The sequence below is a fragment of the Tiliqua scincoides genome, chromosome 15 (genome assembly GCF_035046505.1).
Source record: "Tiliqua scincoides isolate rTilSci1 chromosome 15, rTilSci1.hap2, whole genome shotgun sequence".
NCBI classification, from domain to species: Eukaryota; Metazoa; Chordata; class Lepidosauria; order Squamata; family Scincidae; genus Tiliqua; species Tiliqua scincoides.
Window position 1 is genome coordinate 4,404,260 of NC_089835.1, and position 20,802 is coordinate 4,425,061.

At 52.0% G+C, this 20,802-nt stretch overlaps 1 protein-coding gene and 3 pseudogenes across 2 annotated transcripts; all 4 read right to left on the reverse strand.

Annotated features, from left to right (window-relative positions):
• Nucleotides 1–593: 593 nt before the first annotated feature.
• On the reverse strand, nucleotides 594–16,659 carry ECM1 (extracellular matrix protein 1). Of its 2 annotated transcripts, XM_066610304.1 has the most exons (7): nucleotides 16,492–16,659; nucleotides 7,988–8,104; nucleotides 6,424–6,761; nucleotides 5,309–5,698; nucleotides 4,080–4,300; nucleotides 3,052–3,139; nucleotides 594–1,696 (listed from the first exon to the last, which is right to left on the reverse strand). In XM_066610304.1, the coding sequence occupies exons 1-7, from the start codon at nucleotides 16,541–16,543 to the stop codon at nucleotides 1,517–1,519; spliced, it is 1,386 nt and encodes a 461-aa protein (XP_066466401.1). In that variant the 5' UTR covers nucleotides 16,544–16,659; the 3' UTR covers nucleotides 594–1,516. The 2 variants fall into 2 exon arrangements, with proteins under 2 accessions (XP_066466401.1, XP_066466402.1); XM_066610305.1 differs by lacking the exon at nucleotides 5,309–5,698 and having other exon boundaries at nucleotides 16,492–16,657.
• Nucleotides 13,189–13,308, reverse strand: LOC136635299 (5S ribosomal RNA; annotated as a pseudogene).
• On the reverse strand, nucleotides 14,761–14,883 carry LOC136635301 (5S ribosomal RNA; annotated as a pseudogene).
• Nucleotides 15,174–15,292, reverse strand: LOC136635324 (5S ribosomal RNA; annotated as a pseudogene).
• Nucleotides 16,660–20,802: the final 4,143 nt, after the last annotated feature.

Sequence of the window (20,802 nt, forward strand, 5' to 3'; positions counted from 1 at the left end):
CAGCCCACAGTGCCCCCTGGTGGATAACCATGATATTTCCTTCACCACTAAGAACATAAGCAGAGCCCTGCAGGATCGGGACCAGGGGCCACCTAGTCCAGCTTCCTGTGCCACACAGTGGCCCACCTGATGCCTCCGGGAGCCCACAAGACAGCTGCCCCCCTGTTGCCACGTCCTTGCACCCTGGCATTCAGAGACCGCCCGCCTCTAGAAGCAGGAAGTTGCTTATACCCATCACGGCTTATCACCTGTGAACGTACTTTTCCCTCTTATCAATCTGTCCAATACCCTTCCAGAAGGCATCTAGGCCTTCAGGAGCCATCGTCACATCCTGTGGCCAGGAGTTCCACAGGACCTGTGGCCAGGTAAAGAGCAATTTTTTTTTGGTCTGTTCTCATTCCCCCTCCCCAACTCAACGTGAGCGTTTTAGTGGATTAACCCACGTTAGGCCGGGGAATTTCGCACCGTCAAGAGCTGCCTGGCGGACGGCGCGAATCTGCGCACGGTCTCAGAGCCAACCAATGTGAGCTGCCGTTTGCTCACGTCCGCAGCCCACCCACCCAGGGCAAGAGGAAGTCAGACCAGCAAGAAGATTCATCCCAAAAATGGTTTATTAAGAGCTGCTTCTGGCTGTACAGATATTGCAGTACGAGATGAAAGTACATTGTCAACAGAGTGGAGCGGTAACCCAGCCAAGGTGGCAGGCACTAGCTGGTGGACTCTCCTGGTTAATGCTACCTTAGGAGCTAGCATAAGCCCCAGGGCAGGTGTTATAGATACCCAAACACCCTTCCTTCTGGGTGGGAACGAGCCAAGCCCAGTAGCCTGCTCTTCCAGCCAGCAAAAGCTCAGCCGAAAATCCAGCCTCCGACTGCCAAGTCCCGAGTTCCAATTTTGCTCACTCCATTAAAAAAAAAATAAAGCTAAAAGGGACGTACATTCAGCTTGCTGGAGACCAGCCCTATCAGTTTGGGCTGAAGCATCGGTCTGAAGGCATCCCCCTCGCTTTGGAGGGAAGGACAGTGCTCCAGAGTTTTAAAAAAAAGGGGGGGATCTCACCAAGATTTGGGGTGTCACGTCTGGAGGGAACGGTGCAATTTTGCCCATGTGGGAGGGGGCAGGAGAAGCCCTCCCCCTCTTGCCACTCTCCAAACTTCCAGCTGGATGCTCTAGGCGTGGAAGTTGGAGGTGGAGCGAAAGCAAGCAAGGCTCTTTAAAAAAAAAAAAACCCTCTCAGAGGCCATTTGTCTGTTGCGGTGGCCCAGAGGATAAAGTGCATTCAAGCCAAGGCTTCAAAGAGGCCCCCACAAGCGGAAGGTCAGCGCATGCAGAGCGCCAAGTGTCCCCCCCTTCAACCTGGGTGGGAGTTAGCCTCTGAGAAAGTTGGCAATCTACAGGCCAAGGAAGAAGCTAGACCCCTCCCCAGGCTCGGAACTGGAGTTAGCCATGGGGGTGGGTGGGTGGAGAGGCTGAGGATAAGGTGCATGTTGGCAGGATCTGAATTGTCTGTTCGGGTTTACTTGGCTGGCAGCGTCGGTTGGAGGGGCTGCCCTGCCCTAGCCAGGGGGACGCTGGTCAGGTACTTCAGGTTGAAACAGTTGTGGCGGGCCCCTTCTTCAGTCTGGGCACAGCAGTTCTCTGGGTCCTTCCAGGAGCGTCTTCGGGCGCCGCAGAGGGTGGTGATGAACTCAGATTTCTGCAGGGAGGAAGGACACAGAGCCTAAACCAAGGGCCAGGTACAAGTGAAACATCTGCTGCTTTCTGGGGATTGGACAAGTTTCTGGAGGGAAAATCCATTACGGGTTACAAGCCATGATGTGCATGTGCAACCTCCTGATTTTAGAAATGGGCTATGTCAGATGCAAGGGAGGGCACCAGGATGAGGTCTCTTGATATCAGGTGTGCTCCCTGGGGCATTTGGTGGGCCGCTGTGAGATACAGGAAGCTGGACTAGATGGGCCTATGGCCTGCTCCAGTGGGGCTGTTCTTATGTTCTTAACTACAATTCCCAGGAAGCCTTGCAGGTCTCTCTTATCTGGTGTGCTCCCTGGGACATTTGGTGGGCTGCTGTGAGATACAGGAAGCTGGACTAGATGGGCCTATGGCCTGATCCAGTGGGGCTGTTCTTATATTCTTAACTACAATTCCCAGGAAGCCTTGCAGGTCTCTTGTGATCTGGTGTGCTCCCTGGGGCATTTGGTGGGCTGCTGTGAGATACAGGAAGCTGGACTAGATGGGCCTATGGCTTGATCCAGTGGGGCTGTTCTTATGTTCTTAACTACAATTCCCAGGAAGCCTTGCAGGTCTCTTGTTATCTGGTGTGCTCCCTGGGGCATTTGGTGGGCCGCTGTGAGATACAGGAAGCTGGACTAGATGGGCCTATGGCCTGATCCAGTGGGGCTGTTCTTATGTTCTGTCCCTGGTTAGTGTGACACTCGGAGTGGGCCATTCTCAGAAGGAAAGGTCACGTCTCAAGGGACTCTGCTCCACCACCACAGGCCTTAATATTTATTTCCTCAATTTCCTGCCATCCTTTCTCCAAGCATCTCAGGGTGGTGTACATGGCTCCTCCCCTCCTTTGGTCCTCACAACACCCCTGTGAGGTAGTTGAGGCTGGGAGACAGAGCGACCGGTCCAAGGTCACCCAGAAAGCTGCATGGCTGAGTGGGAATTTGAACCCAGATCTTCAAGTTTTTTTATAAATTAAATTAAATTAAATTAAGTTAAAAAATTATTATTTTTTTAAAATCATGTTACAGATTTAAGTCTTGCAATGAAGTTATTGCCATAAATTGTAAGTTCTTGCCAGGCTTTTCTTGTATACGTTCAGCTCATCGCTAGACCAGGCTAGTTTTCCCTCCTACTGTGTGTATGTGGGGAGGGGGCAGAGGCTGCAACAACTTCAAGACAGGATCAACACAAACTCACATGCCCAACAAATTCAAGGTGACTCCCAGACACCCCTCTGTTAAAACTAACCCAAAAGGTCCCCCCCTTCAATGTCTCCTTCCTTGGAGACACGTCAATGCCTTTCTCCAACCCGCAACCTACCGCTTCCGTGGCGCACTGTGTCCGCTCTTCGCCCAGAAGACTGCAACAGGGTCCTGTGATGTTCTTGACCAAAGCAGGGATGTGCTTCCTGGAGAACAACACAACAGATGCATTTTTGAAATGTGCAAGGTAACAGTTGCTGCAGCTACTCAGAAGCTAAGCAGGGTCAGGCCTGGTTCGTACTTGGATGGGAGACTGCCTGGGAATACCGGGTGCTGCAGGCTTATACCATAGTCTTTCGAGACTGAAGATTGCCAACCAAAACAGACAACTCCCAAAAGCCCCACATATGGGCTCCCCAAATTTGACACCTAAACACATGTAGGACACATGAAGGCATCCTTATCAATGTAACGGAGTTCCTTACTGAGGCTTTTTTCCCCTCTATCAGTACACTAGGGTTCCCAAACTGTGGGTCACAACCTGGCTTTGGGTGGGTCACCTAGAGCGAGTGGAGCCCCCAGTGAACACACAGGTGATGGAAAGATCAGATTACTCATAGCCTCAAGCCCTGAGGCTATTCAACAATCAGAGAGCTGCTAACTGCCCTGCCAAGAGCCGAGCTCCTGCAGTTTGCAGGGTAGCCGCTAACTGCCTTACAAAGAGCTGAGCTCCTGCAGTTTGCAAGGTAGCTGCTAACTGCCCTACAAAGAGCCGAGCTCCTGCAGTTTGCAAGCTCTTGTAACTATAGGAAGATCATTTTTTCTGGTTATTTTCTGGTTATTGTCTTTTTTCTGGTTATTACCACTTGTAAATAAAGAAACACAAGCATTATTTCTGGATATCCCTTTTTAAAAATCTCATAAAGCTAAGCGGGTCCCGACAGAGTGCTGTTTTAAGAAGTTGATCCCGGCGCTGAAACGTTTGGGAACCACTGCGCTAGGTGCTGTACGAGGAAGCCTTGCAATCTGAATGGCAGGTGACTAAGAGCTGCACTCTGGATCTGACCACAAGGGGGCGCTGCAGACCCACACATTAAATCAAGCAGCCTGTTCAAAGCGTTTGGGGTCTGTGTGGAAGGGACTTACTGTTTAGTCAGCAGCGTGACCTGACCGCAGAGCGTGTCCAGGAGGGAGGGGGTGACTTCGGCCAGGCTGGCCAGCTGGACCTCCTTGTCGTAATCTGGGTACGGCGCCTGGACGGCGAAGCAATCGTGACGGTCCTCCGTCTTGTCCAGCTTGCAGCAGGGGTGCTGCCTGGTTTTCACCGAGAACTCCTCCTTGCAGAACTGAGTCAGGCTTTTCTCCCACTGGGGGGGGGGGGAGGGGGGACAGGAAGAGAGAGGAAAATAATTTTACCAAACCGTGGAAGTTGAGGGTAGAAGACGGAGAGAAAGAGGAAGCAAGAGATAGTTACAAGCAGTAAGTCGTGGGCATTTGAAGCCACCACCAGCCCTACGCTCTCCCCCAGCCTCCCCTTCCTTGGTTGTCTCCCTTGCACTGAGTTATATGTGTAAGCCCCTTGGGGCAGGGATCTATTCCCTTCTGTCGTGCTGGCCCTTTCTCCTATGAACCCCCACCGACCAGCTTGTCTCCTTGCACCCAAGTTAGAACTGTGACAGGCCTGTATTGGCAACCTTCAGTCTCGAAAGACTCTGGTATCGCGCTCTGAATGGTGGTTCTGGCACAGCGTCTAGTGTGGCTGAAAAGGCCAATCCGGGAGTGACAATCCCTTCCACACCGGGAGCAAGTGCAGTCTGCCCCTGGTCTGTCTCCCTGGCTATGGGCCTTCCTTCTTTGCCTCTTTGCCTCAGACTGCTGGCAAAGTGTCTCTTCAAACTGGGAGAGGCCATGCTGCACAGCCTGCCTCCAAGCGGGCCGCTCAGAGGCCAGGGTTTCCCACTTGTTAAGGTCCATCCCTAAGGCCTTCAGATCCCTCTTGTCTGTGACAGGCAGGGGTCCTGGATACGGCATGCTAGCACTAAACAGAGCAAGATTCGGCTGTCCTCATCACCGGGGCACTGAGCCACGTCGGACGGCTGTGGGGCTGTCAGAGGTGCAGAGCTTCTGGGAGGAGCAAAGCAAGGACCAGTGAAGGCCCGTCGTAGCGCCAGAGTTCCACCCTGGACGTGCGCCCGACGCAAGGACGGTTCTCCATCGTGGAGGCCTCAGATCCTTTGGTTAGCATTGGACAGACAACAGAGCATGGAAAGCTGGGCGCCACTCTGGAGCAGCAAGGAATGCTGGGAAAGGCTGCCAGCGAGCAGGCGATTGCCAAGGTCCATCCTGGCGCCCAGGAGTCCTCTGGGTTCACTCACCCCTCTGCGGGCACAGCCCACATCCTGAGTCCGACAGCATTTCTTGAACGCGTTCTCCATGCGGTTCACAGCCCGGGCCTGGCGCTGGAACCAGCCATAACCCGAACGTGGCAAGACGCTGGCGGGGTAGACGGGGCGGAATTTTCTCAGGGTGCACACGTTCCCGATATTGGCGCTGGAGGGGCGGCCAGGAGGGAAGGACAGCTCCGGAAGCTTCTGCGGGCCGGCCGGATTGGCACCGCCAGCTGCGCCCTTAAACTTGTAATTTGGGAAGGGGGCAGCGTCCTGGAAGCAACGCTGGCGCGTGTCGCCCTTCAGCTTGCAGCAGTAGTACGGCTTGGTCTTCGCTGAAAGTTCAGCGGTGCAAAATTGTCCCAGGATGTCTGACCACTGAGGCAGGATTGGAAGATACGACATGGTCAGTGAGGTGTCCCGTCAGGATTTTAAAACCTTAGGACCTGCTTGCAACCATACGCGGTGTTCAAGCAAGAAGCGGCAACTCTTGACCATGTGCAGAGTGCTTTTCCTTCACCACAGAGAAACCACTGCATGCCCCCTGCCACATATCTAGGCTTATAGGTGAACGTCCTGGCCATCCTCGAGAAGCAGGACCATTTAAGAAGAAGCAGCACCGGTCCCAAAAGCCGTTTGAGTCCTGGCCTCTGTAGCATGGGCTGTTTCCACCCTCTTCAGCTCAACTCTTTCTCCTGGCTCGGTTGCCCCACATAAAGGTACTGGCAGTCATTTGCATGGGCAGCAGAACCACCGAGCATGCCACAACCATCACTAGAGAGCGCACACCCGCGGATATGCCCAGGGCAGGGGGCTTCCAACCTCTGCACCAGAACACATGAATCTCCCAAACACAACTTCATGCCATCAGCGTCCCAGCAATCACATGGATGTGGGAGATTCATGTGCGAGAATGCCACAGGTGGCCCAAAGCATAGCAAAAAGGAGCGCACGCTCCCACAGGAAGGCGCTCCCTACCGGCGCAAACACTCCCATAACGCACCAACGGGCGGTGCACCGCCTTTGTGTCACACCAAAACAGCACCGCAGGTTCCGTACCCCAGAACAAGCACCCAGCCCCGCCGCCACCGTTGACCACTCACCACTCTGACGCTGCAAGGCAGCTTCTCGTTCTGGGGCAGGTGGCAACACCGGCCTAGCTCCGTCTCCAGGCTGTTGAGGGCGTCTCCCTGGCGGACGAGGTGACTGTAGCTGGTCTGGGGCAGGTTCCACGGCCCGTAGGAGATCTTCTTCCTACCGGCGGCACAGATGTTGCCAAGGTTGCCAAGGGTGGGGCGGCCTGGAGGGAACTCGTCCAGCTTGTAGAGGGAGGGCCGCCGGGAGCAAGGGAAGATGCCCGTGCAGTTGGGCTTGCGTCCCCTGGGGCTGAAGACCCCTATGGTCCGCGGTTCCCCTCGGAAGAGCAGTGGGAGGTCAATCTCTAGAAAATGAGAGAGAGAGAGAGAGAGAGAGAGAGAGAATCAAACCAGGTGTCCTCACACCTCCCACAAGTCCCTTGTTCACCATCTGGCACTTCCTGGATTTGAATCTAATATTTTTTAATTTTTGTATGTTTTTCTTTTTTTAAATCCAATCTAATATTTAAATATTTCTTCTATTGCAAAGTCCCTGCTATTTTTTTTAAGGGGTCTTTTGAAAAGAATATCTTGAGCCCGCGTGTCATTCATCTGTGGAACTCCTTGCCACAGGATGTGGTGATGGCCGCTGGCCTCGATGCCTTGAAAAGGGGATTGGACCAGTTGGTGAAGGAAACGTCCATCATGGCTGATAAGCCGTGACGGGCATGTGCAACCTCCTGGTTTTTGAAATGGGCTGTCTCTGAACACCAGATGCGAGCAGATAGCAACAGGATCTTGTCGCCTTGGGTGCCCCCAGAGGCTTCTGGTGGGCCACTGTGAGATACAGGAAGCTGCACTAGGTGGGCCCTGGACACGATCCAGCAGGGCTGATGTTCTTATCCGTAGTCATTTTTCTTGAACCCCTGGAGTATCAATGATCTTTCCCTTGGCCCTGAGAGAGGCTTTCCCCAGGCACATTTTTCTAAGGCTAGTCTCTCTTTCTTTCTCAGCTGTGCCTACCTCACAGGGTTGTGCAGAGGACCAAAGGAGGGGAGGAACCAGGTCCTTGGAGGAAATGCACTCCAAAAAGGTGAACGAATGACCTTGCTTCCTTTATGGAAGCCCATCTACTGATTCATAGACACACACCCTCTGAATGATTCCTTCTCTGTCACACAGCCTGAAGCAGAATTTAAGGACCAGTGGGGTCACTAGGGCTTGCATCACCCAGTGCGGGAGGCCAGTGTGTCACCCTTACAATAAACCGCCTCCCATGCAGTGGGTGGGGCAACCCCCCCCTGGCAGTGGGTGTGGTGATGTAACACTGCCAAGCCACGCTGGTTTTTTTTGGCTATAACTTTTGATAGACTAGCAATATCTCAACAGGGTTTGTTTCATGGCATTCTGCCTGAAATGACACACTGAATGAGATATAACATGACGGTATTATTCAAATCTACTAAGATTTCAAACATTTTGGGGAGTGGCGGTATAGCCCACCCCCCCAGGCATGTCATCCGGTGTGGCCCGCATCCCCTGAACCCCTCTAGCAACGCCACTGTATCTCTTTCTCCCTGAAAACCCTCACCTCTTTGTTCAGGAAACTCCTCCTGCTCGGGAAACCCCAAAGGGATCTCTTCGGGGGTGATTTCTATTTGGCTCAAGTCATCCGAGGGGGGCGGTGGGGGCCGTTGGGCGCCGTCCTCTGCAGGAAAGAGGGCGAGAAAGGAGGAAGATATCAGAAAAGCAGATGGGCGAGACGAAGGCAACAAACCGCACGTATCTATCACATCATTTGTCACCCCACCACGGCGGGTCACCCAGGGTGCTTTCCCACCCCCCCCACCGCTTGCTATGTTACTCCTTCAAAGCGTGTCCCGTCTCAAGAGTACAGAGCAACCTATGGAAGGAAGGGGAAGGCAGAGAGAAGCCCCAGAAGCTTGGGAGAGTTGCCACCAATGCGCTGTGCCACAAACATGACCCACCGCGTGGGTCACCAAAGAACCCACTCACAACGTCGCAAATGCCAGCGGCTGGGAGAGGGTCCTCGTAGCCCCGGCTGCCCGGGCACCACGGTGCTTCTCACCCCTATTTTCACTCATTCAAGAGAGAGAAGTTGACCACTACGTATCTGGGGTGCAAGGATGCCCCTTTGCAGTCATCTGGAGGGGGAAGACACCAGGGTGATGGCTTTGACTCAGTCTGTTTAGAGGTGGAGCCTGCTTTGCAAGCAAGCGGAAACAGGCACCCAGTGGGGCACGCCGCACCCGTCAGCCCAGGCACCCAAAGTCAATGTCAACACAGAGCATCAAATGGATTCTTCGCAACCCATGGATGACAATCAGGTCAGGTGATAAGCAGGATTTAAACACACACACACCTCCGTCTCCTCTGTGGGTGGGCGTGCATTCCAAGGAAGCTTTGGGACCCAGGATTTCCGGCTGGGACCAACACGGCCCGCTGCAAGCGCAGGCCGTGTCCTCTTGCGATTCCCAGGCGGGCAAAGGAGAACCGGTTTGCGGTTCCCGGAGCGGCAGGAAGAACCACGCCCGGCTCCTGCCAACTCCTTAGTTGGCAGGAGGACCAATCTGGAAGTTCAGGACATGGTTGCCTCATCAGCTTTGTCACTTAGCTGGGTGCTCATTAGACCTTGGCCTGGATCTACTTCCCTTTGTGGGTGAGGGAGACCGGTTGGCCCGGCAGTGCCTGGTTCAGCTACCTTCCTCTAGGTAGAGCTCTTCCTTCCCTGTTCTCTGCAGGGCTTTAGCAGGTGTACAGCAGACAGCAATTCACCCGGTGCAGCTGCACCATAAGGAAGACCGTACCTGTTGAATTTTTCATCTGACAACTCAGCGTACATTTCCCCCACTTTGGTCACGTCACCCGCCCGGGAAGTTGTCTGTTATATAAATTTAAATAACATGCAACAAGCATGACTTGCACCATTAACATATAGTAAAATGTACAATCGGCATTACGGAGATGTTTGTTTCCGGTGAGTAAGACAGGCTGAATCTTACTGAAGGCAACGGGTTTACTGAAGGCAACTGGCGTTTGAAAGATGGTGTCATTTATTCTACTCAGAAGGCAATGGGTTTACTTCTGAGTAGAATAAACGACACCATTTTTCAAACGCCAATAATTTATATTGGAAGGGGATGGTGGTGGTAAAGCACCACTTAAGGAAGCGGCAGTAGGTCTACGCCCCGTGTAGCCTACAATCCAAATTCCAACAGAGAGAGTAAGTGTGTTTGTGGCTCCTGTGTGGTGATGGGGCAAAAGGAATGGGGACAAAATAAGAACATCAGAAGAGCCCCGCTGGATCAGGCCAAAGGCCCATCTAGTCCAGCTTCCTGGATCTTACAGTGGCCCACCAAATGATTCAGGGAGCTCACAAGACCACAAGGCACAACCTGCGTCCTGTCGCCTGGATCTGGCATTCTGAGACAGCCTACCTCTAAAATAAGGAGCTTGCACATACCTGCCATGACTTGTAACCCGGGGTGGACTTTTCCTCCAGAAATCTGTCCAATCTCCTCTTAAAGGCATCCAGGCCAGATGCCATTGCCACATCCTGTGGCAAGGAGTTCCACAGACTCATCACACGCCGGGTAAAGAAATGTTTTCTTTGGTCTGTCCTACCTCTTCCGACACTCAATTTGAGCGGATGTCAAGACCATGGACGAAGCAGAGGCCAGGGGAGAGGCATTCTTGCACATGCTCAATGCCTTGCTTGGTTCATCAACGCAGCTCAGAATCAATCAGGAGCAGGAGATGAATGTGTGCCTACCCACAGTCCTTGAAGAAAGAACCGGAAGCGAAACCAGACGGGTCCATCTTAGATACGGTCTATCCGTGCCCCAAGAAATGGTGGAAGCCCCGAGTAGATATTGCAGGGACACGCGGGCTGCCTCGCCATGTCTCTCAAGTAATGACTGCACAAAAGCAGACACACAGTCCCGTTCATTGCAGCCAGACAAAGGGAGAGATAAGATAACCATTCGGTAGCATCATCACAGAACCCCCCCAGGCCAGACTGCGATTAAAAGCCGGGCCTGATTTTGCACACACAAGCCCAGAGCTCTCCTAAGCCCTCTGCAAACACTGCCTTTGACTCCACACCCAGGCCTGCTCAGGGGGAAGGTAAACACTTTTTCTCCCGTGCATGCCAGGACAAGAACATAAGAACAGCCCCACTGGATCAGGCCATAGGCCCATCTAGTCCAGCTTCCTGTATCTCACAGCGCCCCACCAAATGCCCCAGAGAGCACACCTGATAACAAGAGACCTGCAAGGCCTCCTGGGAATTGTAGTTAAGAACATAAGAACAGCCCCACTGGGTCAGGCCATAGGCCCATCTAGTCCAGCTTCCTGTATCTCACAGCGGCCCACCAAATGCCCCAGGGAGCGCACCAGATCACAAGAGACCTGCAAGGCCTCCTGGGAATTGTAGTTAAGAACATAAGAACAGCCCCCCTGGATCAGGCCATAGGCCCATCTAGTCCAGCTTCCTGTATCTCACAGCGGCCCACCAAATGCCCCAGGGAGCGCACCAGATCACAAGAGACCTGCAAGGCCTCCTGGGAATTGTAGTTAAGAACATAAGAACAGCCCCACTGGGTCAGGCCATAGGCCCATCTAGTCCAGCTTCCTGTATCTCACAGCGGCCCACCAAATGCCCCAGGGAGCACACCTGATAACAAGAGACCTGCAAGGCCTCCTGGGAATTGTAGTTAAGAACATAAGAACAGCCCCACTGGGTCAGGCCATAGGCCCATCTAGTCCAGCTTCCTGTATCTCACAGCGGCCCACCAAATGCCCCAGGGAGCGCACCAGATCACAAGAGACCTGCAAGGCCTCCTGGGAATTGTAGTTAAGAACATAAGAACAGCCCCCCTGGATCAGGCCATAGGCCCATCTAGTCCAGCTTCCTGTATCTCACAGCGGCCCACCAAATGCCCCAGGGAGCACACCAGATAACAAGAGACCTCATCCTGGTGCCCTCCCTTGCACCTGGCATTCTGACATAGCCCATTTCTAAAATCAGGAGGTTGCGCATACACATCATGGCTTGTACCCCGTAATGGATTTTTCCTCCAGAAACTTGTCCAATCCCCTTTTAAAGGCGTCCAGGCCAGACACCATCACCACATCCTGTGGCAAGGAGTTCCACAGACCAACCACACGCTGAGTAAAGAAATATTTTCTTGTGTCTGTCCTAACTCTCCCAACCCTCAATTTGAGTGGATGTCCCCTGGTTCTGGTGTTATGCGAGAGTGTAAAGAGCACCTCCCTATCCACTCTGTGGGTCGCAATCACAAGAGATTGGACGGAGCCTCCACCTCCCCCTATCACCACCGTGAGATCTGAGGTTGCACCGTATGTGTCCGATCCCAACCCACTTTCTGGAAGACAGCAGCAATTTACTCCCACGTGTAGGGCAGCTATGGGTCATTGTTCACTTCCGTGGCATTTACACAACTCCGGTCCTGCTGGTTCTCTCTGCTCTACTGCCCCATCGGCTGGAAAGGGAGCAGAGAATCTCCCTGGCATGGAGCCTTTGGAAAGGTCACTCCAGTAGCCAGTAGTTCCTTTATCCAGTCTTCCAAGCAGCGACTGAGAAAGGGACAGAGCTCCCCAAATTAGTGGCCACTCTCCCTGCTTTCCAGGTTCAGGGGGGGCACCCAGTGTCTTCTGAGAAACTAGAGCCACTGTAAACCCACGGACTGAGAACCAGGCTTGGGCGACCCAGGATTTGAGGCTTAGCTCTGCAGCAGTGCCGTAGCTAATGATCCGGTAGCCTGGTGCCGAGTTCAAAATGATGCCCCGGAAGTGACTTCACGCCTAGGTTTTTAAGGAAGCGAAAATGGGGGAAAATCCACCCCCCAGATGCTCACTACCCATTTGATCTGCTGCTCCCCCCCCATATTAACACCTTATTGGTTCCCTGCTGTACCATAACAATACCTAATTGGCTCTCAGAACAATCAGTCTCACTGGTTCAGTTTTGAGTTAAGAAAATCCAGTTGTTGTTCCATAAGGCAGTTGCGTTTTCATTTTCGGGTTTTTTAGCTATAACTTGAGATAGGCTAGAGCAGGGGGGCTCAATAGGTGGATCACAATCTACCGGTAGATCGTGAGACAAAATGAGTAGATCGTGGAGTGCCGACCCCCCCTTCAGGTGCCTCTGGGAGGAAACGCCGGGAGTAAGGCCCATTGTACTCAATGGGGCTTACTCCCAGGTAAGTGTGGCTAGGATTGCAGCCTCACAGCCTAATCCTAGGCATGCCTACTCAGGAGTAAGTCCTGTTATACTCAGTGGGGCTCAAGGTACACCAACATACATTGTACACATAAATGTTATATGTTATGATGGCGCGAACATTGTAAAAAAAACTCTGGTAGATCTCCGGGCCTTGCTGGGTTTCAAAGTAGCTCTCGAGCCAAAAAAGTGTGAGCACCCCTGGGCTAGAGCTATTTTGATGCGGTCGGTTCCCTTGCATTCTGCATCAAATTCCGCATCGAAAGATATACAGCATGGTATACAATATACAATATCTACATACAACCTTGTCTATACAAAGGTTTTCACAATTTTGGCTACGTACGTAAAGCTCAGGTTGTTGCCCCCCTAAAGCTTGTTGCCGGGCTCAATTGCTACACCCCTGCATCCCGCCCCTTAGCTACACCACTGCCGTGCAGCAGACATCACATATTAGGTATGTATTTTAAGCGTTGTTAGCCGCTTTGGGTGGTTGGCAACCTTCAGTCTCGAAAGACTATGGTATAAGCCTACAGCCCCCGGTATTCCCAGGCGGTCTCCCATCCAAGTACTAACCAGGCCTGACCCTGCTTAGCTTCCAAGATCGGACGAGATCAGGCATGTGCAGGGCAACAGTCGCTACAGCTGCTTTGGGTGCCCTTTGGGGAGAAAGGTGGATCGCAAAGCTAATAAATAAATAAATAAATATTTTGCCTTCTCGGCCTCCAATCTCCCTGCAAAATGCTTCTATGCCTGGCCAAGCACTTCCCTTGGAGGGAATGCAAGTTCAAAGCCATTTCTGCCCGACGTTGCATATACGCAACAGGGACCAAATGGGTACACCCATGGGCCAGGCAGAAATGGGCTTAAAAAAAAAAAAAAGGCAATGCGCTTTATAGTTTGCAGAAGACAAGCTTTGGGAAAGGTATCTGATTTCTGTCACTCAAAACAGCTGGATCTTTCTGGATGGAACAAACTCAAACAGCTGGATCTTTCTGGATGGAACACTTTATCACACACACACACACACACACACACACACACACACACACACACACACACACAAGATGGAATCAGCTATAATTTTTAACCCTTTACGGTTTCTCCATTTCACGCCGAATCCCACATTTGAAAACGTGACCTGCTTAAAGCTCAATTTATGATCTTTTTTCTTTTGCTGTTTTTTTTTTTTTTTTTGCACATATTGTTGGCATCCTTCAGTCTCGGAAGATTATGGTATCGCGCTCTGAATGGTGGTTCTGGAACAAAGTGTCCTCTCCAGTGCACGAAGCCTGGGTAAGGTAAATACGGAGGATAGACTGTTACCCATGCAGCAAATCCCACCTCTCCATGTCGCTGAAATGGTCCAATGGAAAGGCAGAGGCCAATACGGTTGGTTCCAGCGGCATCGCAGGAGTTGCCAGAACGTGACTGTGTTCAGCCATGTACTGCCTAAGGGACTCTGGCTCCTGATTTTGCCTCCTGAAGCCTCTTCCATAACTGGATGTAGCCACAAGGCAGTGGAGGTTTGGGATCAGTTTTCCTTCTCTTAGATGAGCTGCCTTCCCAGGCTAGAGTCCCATCTACCCAGTAGATGAACGGGTACCCTTGCCTCTAACTACAAGTACGGTCAAACTGAGGGCCTATTCTTATCCCCCAGCCCCCAGGGGTTTTGCACAAGAGAGACATTAATTTAAGGGCCTCTCCAAAGATTGCAACACACTTTTGGCTTCGAGAAACCCCAAGCTGCAAGATCACGAGGCTGGGATATCAAAGATAGTTTTTAACCCTCAGCGTGTTGGCATCTTTTTTTTGGTGCCCAGTTAAAGGAAAGATCCGTGCAAAGAACAGGTGGGGATAAAAACAACACTTTTGGGGGTTGGAAAATAATAATTTTAAAAAATGGCTAGACCTCATGCCAGCAATGCCCAGAAATAATTGCTGGAGGGCTTCAGGTCTTCTGAATAACCTAAAATGGTTGGCAACTTTCAGTCTTGAAAGACTATAGTATAAGCCTACAGCACCCGGTATTCCCAGGCGGTCTCCCATCTGAGTACTAACCAGGCCTGACCCTGCTTAGCTTCCGAGATCATGGTATAAGCCTACAGCACCCGGTATTCCCAGGCGGTCTCCCATCCGAGTACTAACCAGGCCTGACCCTGCTTAGCTTCCGAGATCAGATAAGATCGGGAGATAGTGTTCAGTATAGGGAGATGGTTGGCAACCTTCAGTCTCAAAAGACTATGGTATAAGCCTACAGCGCCCGGTGTTCCCAGGCGGTCTCCCATCCGAGTACTAACCAGGCCTGACCCTGCTTAGCTTCCGAGATCATGGTATAAGCCTACAGCACCCGGTATTCCCAGGCGGTCTCCCATCCGAGTACTAACCAGGCCTGACCCTGCTTAGCTTCCGAGATCATGGTATAAACCTACAGCACCCAGCATTCCCAGGCGGTCTCCCATCCAAGTACTAACCAGGCCTGATCCTGCTTAGCTTCCGAGTTCATGGTAGAAGCCTACAGCACCCGGTATTCCCAGGCGGTCTCCCATCCAAGTACTAACCAGGCCTGACCCTGCTTAGCTTCCAAGATCAGACAAGATTGGGCATGTGCAGGGTAAAGCAGTCCTGAAATGTGCTAGCAACCGAATGGCAGCCCAATCCTATCCACACTGTCCTGGGAGTAAGCACCATTGACTCTCATGGGACTGACTTCTGAGTAGACATGCATAGGATTGGGTTGTGGGAAGTCCAACAGGTGAAGATAGAAAAATGCATGATTTGATTTATGAAGTCAGTGGCATCAGGCTGTAAAAACAACTTTTGTAATCACTGGGCTGAAAAATAAGCTGACTTCTGCTCCGCCCAGCAAAGAAGACGCTTCAGAGGCCTGGGCGCTGCTATGTCCAGAGATTAGTCATAGCTGGAGCTGTGCGCAGGAGGAACAAGCATCTGAGCATGGAAAAAGTGCAAGACAGGGATTGTGCCTCTCAGAGACTCTGATGTGGGGCAGGTGGGGCTGGCCAGGCGTGACAGCAACAGACCAGGACGGCAGAATCATGATCACTTAAGGTGCTGGAAAAGGACTGTGGGGGGGTGGGGCGGTTGAGTTAACCCACCCTCCTCCCAGCCACATAGCACCCTGTGGGCAAGCCACCACCTGCTTCAAGCCACCTGCCAGGCTAGCATCACGGTTGGCCTGTTAGACTAAGACCAGTTCCAAATCCCCACTCAGCTGCGAAGCTTCCCAGGCAACCTTGAGCTGGTCATCCTTTCTCAGCCTTGCCTACCTTGCAAGGTTGCTGTGAGGACTAAAGGAGTGGAGGAACCAAGACAGTGCAGTGGTTTGGGGGGTAGACCTGGAAGATCCAGGTTCAGATCCCTGCTCAGCCACAAAGCTTCCTGGGTGACCTTGACCCAGTCACAATCTCTCAGCCTTGCCTACCTTGCAGGGTTGCTGTGCGGACAAAAGGAGGGAAGGAACCAAGGCAGTGCAGTGGTTCGGGAGGTAGACCTGGAAGATGCAGGTTCAGATCCCCGCTCAGTCACAAAGCTGCCTGGGCCACTCTCTCTCTCTCTCTCACACACACACACACTCTCAACCTCGCCTACCTCACAGGGTTGTTGTGAGGACAAAAAGGAGGGAAGGAACTATGTACACACAACCCCCCCCCCTATTTTCCCCCCTCCCCTTGTCAAGGACAAGCCTACAGAAGAACCACCAGTGGAGACAGGATCAGGTGGTGGGGGGAGAATAGAGGTGAGGTGGGGGTTCAGCCCCTGGCCCCCCCTCCCAGGGAAAGCAGCCTCATCCTGCCCCCAGCAGGACTTACCCCCCTGCGCCAGGACCAGCCATGTGGCCAAGAGGACTGTGAGCATCTTCATCACGCCTCCGCTGATCTGAGCCACACTCGTCCAGCTGCCCCACTCGCTCTGCCCTGGGTGGCCCGCTCACTGCTGCTGCTGCCTCTGCCTGGCAGCTCTTTATAGGGCGGCTCTAGACACTGAGTCATCCCTTGACGTGGGGAGGCAGGCAGGCAGGCAGGCACGCCCAGGACAACAGCAGCCCCTTCCCCCCCAGAAAACCCGCAGGCAAAGCGCAGAGTCAGCTTCCTCTGCCTTCCTCTTCCTCCTGGCAGAGAACTCACCCTCTGTGTAGCTAAGATCAGCTTAGGAGGAGGAGAGAAAGGGCTGCTCCTTGAGTAACTCCAGCCAGCCAGGCAGGCAGGCAGAGACGGGGACGGGGAAACCAAAGAGGGCCAGTCCAGGCAGACAGTTGGGTTGGCAACCTGCAGTCTGGGAAGACTCTGGTATCGCGCTCTGAATGGTGGTTCTGGAACAGCATCTAGTGTGGCTGAAAAGGCCGATTCGGGAGTGACAATCCCTTCCACACTGGGAACAAGTGTGCATAAGAACAGCCCCACTGGATCAGGCCATAGGCCCACCTAGTCCAGCTTCCTGGATCTCACAGCGGCCCACCAAATGCCCCAGAAAGCACACCAGATAACAAGAGACCTGCAAGGCTTCCTGGGAATTGTAGTTAAGAACATAAGAACAGCCCCACTGGATCAGGCCCTAGGCCCATCTAGTCCAGCTTCCTGTATCTCACAGCGGCCCACCAAATGCCCCAGGGAGCACACCAGATAACAAGAGACCTGCAAGGCCTCCTGGGAATTGTAGTTAAGAACATAAGAACAGTCCCACTGGATCAGGCCCTAGGCCCATCTAGTCCACCTTCCTGTATCTCACAGCGGCCCACCAAATGCCCCAGGGAGCACACCAGATAACAAGAGACCTGCAAGGCTTCCTGGGAATTGTAGTTAAGAACATAAGAACAGCCCCACTGGATCAGGCCATAGGCCCACCTAGTCCAGCTTCCTGTATCTCACAGCGGCCCACCAAATGCCCCAGGGAGCACGCCAGATAACAAGAGACTTCATACTTTATTATGATAAAGCAATAATGGGCCATGCAAGAGGAGATGATGATGACTTTTTGTTGGAAGAACAGATACCAGGGAAACATGTCAAGACGTTCAGGGCGAAGTGAGCTCCTGATTTGAAAACTGTGAAAAGTCCCAGGATGAGAGCCAAAGCTTGCATCAGAGGGTCTCATTGGACTTGTTTACACATTGCAATAAATTTGTGTATATATTTGTGTTATAAATTTGCTGCCATACAAGGACATCTGCAAGAGGGATCTGAAGGCCTTAGGAGTGGACCTCAACAGGTGGGAAACCCTGGCATCTGAGCGGCCCGCTTGGAGGCAGGCTGTGCAGCATGGCCTTTCCCAGTTTGAAGAGACACTTGGCCAACAGACTGAGGCAAAGAAGGAAGGCCCATAGCCAGGGAGACAGACCAGGGACAGACTGCACTTGTTCCCAGTGTGGAAGGGATTGTCACTCCCGAATTGGCCTTCCCAGCCACACTAGACGCTGTTCCAGAACCACCTTTCAGAGCGCGATACCAGAGACTTTCGAGACTGAAGGTTGCCAACAATATAAATTTGTGTGCAAAGGGGAGGTTATTTTGGGGGCTGGTCCTATGTCCTGACGGTCTTTGTTTCTGTCCTGTATGGTATATCTGCTGGAGCAATAAAGATGGACGAAAAGAACAGTAGAAGTCTCTGTCATTCTATTTGGCTGCTCAGCTATAAGAACCAGGAGAAAAGGAATTCCTATCCATCAATGATGATGGTGATGAGATTTTTGCACAGTCAGGTAGGTGGTTATTGACAGGTTTGTTTTATCCAGACATGGAGTCCTTCCCAAGGACCTGGGATGCCTGGTTTTCATCCCATAAATACCCTCGCAATATGTCAGCTGTTCCCCCTTAAAGCTGCTTTTTTTTTGCAGTTGATGGATGTTCTGTGGCTCCGATGCTGCTCAGGTGCTCCTCAAGGTGTTTTGGAACAGCACCGAGGTCGCCAGTCGCCACTGGGATCACTTTGATCTTCTTCTGCCCCAGCCTATCAATTTCCATTTCAATAATAATAATAATAATAATAATAATAATAATAATAATAATAATAATACACTTAGATGTCAGGCAAAGGTCCGTGTGGATGAGGATTTACCAGCTGATAAATGTTGTGCTTTTTCTGTGTATATGATCGTTATCAGCTGTGTTGTCATTTTGACGTGAATAAAATTAATAAATATGATTGGTTGGCAACCTTCAGTTTCGAAAGACTATGGTATAAGCCTACAGCACCCAGTATTCCAAGGCAGTCTCCCACCCACATACTAACCAGGCCTGACCCTGCTTAGCTTCCCAGATCATGGTATAAGCCTACAGCACCCGGTATTCCCAGGCGGTCTCCCATCCAAGTACTAACCAGGCCTGACGCTGCTTAGCTTCTGAGATCATGGTATAAGCCTACAGCAGCCGGTATTCCCAGGCTGTCTCCCATCCAAGTACTAACCAGGCCTGACCCTGCTTAGCTTCCGAGATCAGATGAGATCGATAAATATTGTATTGTATTGGCAACCTTCAGTCTCAAAAGACTATGGTATCGCGCTCTGAAAGGTGGTTCTGGCACAGCGTCTAGTGTGGCTGAAAAGGCCAATTCGGGAGTGACAATCCCTTCCACACCGGGAGCAAGTGCAGTCTGTCCCTGGTCTGTCTCCCTGGCTATGGGCCTTCCTTCTTTGCCTCTTAGCCTCAGACTGTTGGCAAAGTGTCTCTTCAAACTGGGAAAGGCCATGCTGCACAGCCTGCCTCCAAGCGGGCCGCTCAGAGGCCAGGGTTTCCCACTTGTTGAGGTCCATCCCTAAGGCCTTCAGATCCCTCTTGCAGATGTCCTTGTATCGCAGCTGTGGTCTACCTGTAGGGCGCTTTCCTTGCACGAGTTCTCCATAGAGGAGATCCTTTGGGATCCGGCCATCATCCATTCTCACGACATGACCAAGCCAACGCAGGCGTCTCTGTTTCAGCAGTGAATACATGCTAGGGATTCCAGCACGTTCCAGGACTGTGTTGTTTGGAACTTTGTCCTGCCAGGTGATGCCGAGGATGCGTCGGAGGCAGCGCATGTGGAAAGCGCTCAGTTTCCTCTCCTGTTGTGAGCGAAGAGTCCATGACTCGCTGCAGTACAGAAGTGTACTCAGGACGCAAGCTCTGTAGACCTGGATCTTGGTATGTTCCGTCAGCTTCTTGTTGGACCAGACTCTCTTTGTGAGTCTGGAAAACGTGGTAGCTGCTTTACCGATGCGCTTGTTTAGCTCGGTATCGAGAGAATGAGTGTCGGAGATCGTTGAGCCAAGGTACACAAAGTCATGGACAACCTCCAGTTCATGCTCAGAGATTGTAATGCAGGGAGGTGAGTCCACATCCTGAACCATGACCTGTGTTTTCTTCAGGCTGATTGTCAGTCCAAAATCTTGGCAGGCCTTGCTAAAACGATCCATGAGCTGCTGGAGATCTTTGGCAGAGTGGGTAGTGACAGCTGCATCGTCGGCAAAGAGGAAGTCACGCAGACATTTCAGCTGGACTTTGGATTCTGCTCTCAGTCTGGAGAGGTTGAAGAGCTTTCCGTCTGTTCTGGTCCGGAGATAGATGCCTTCTGTTGCAGTTCCAAAGGCCTGCTTCAGCAGGACAGCGAAGAAAATCCCAAACAAGGTTGGTGCAAGAACACAGCCCTGCTTCACTCCACTTCGGATGTCAAAAGGGTCTGATGTGGAGCCATCGAAGACAACAGTGCCCTTCATGTCCTTGTGGAAAGATCTGATGATGCTGAGGAACCTGGGTGGACATCCAATCTTGGGGAGAATCTTGAAGAGGCCGTCTCTGCTGACCAGGTCGAAAGCCTTTGTGAGATCTATGAAGGCTATAAAGAGTGGCTGTCGTTGTTCCCTGCATTTCTCCTGCAGTTGTCTAAGGGAGAATACCATATCAGTGGTGGACCTGTTGGCTCGGAATCCACACTGCGATTCTGGATAGACGCTCTCTGCAAGTACCTGGAGCCTCTTTAGTACAACTCGGGCAAACAGCTTTCCTACAACGCTAAGGAGAGAGATGCCGCGGTAGTTGTTGCAGTCACCCCTGTAACAAAATCAATAATAATAATAATAATAATAATAATAATAATAATAATAATAATAGCAGCAGCAGCAGCAGCAGCTTTATGGGAAACAGACATTTAGG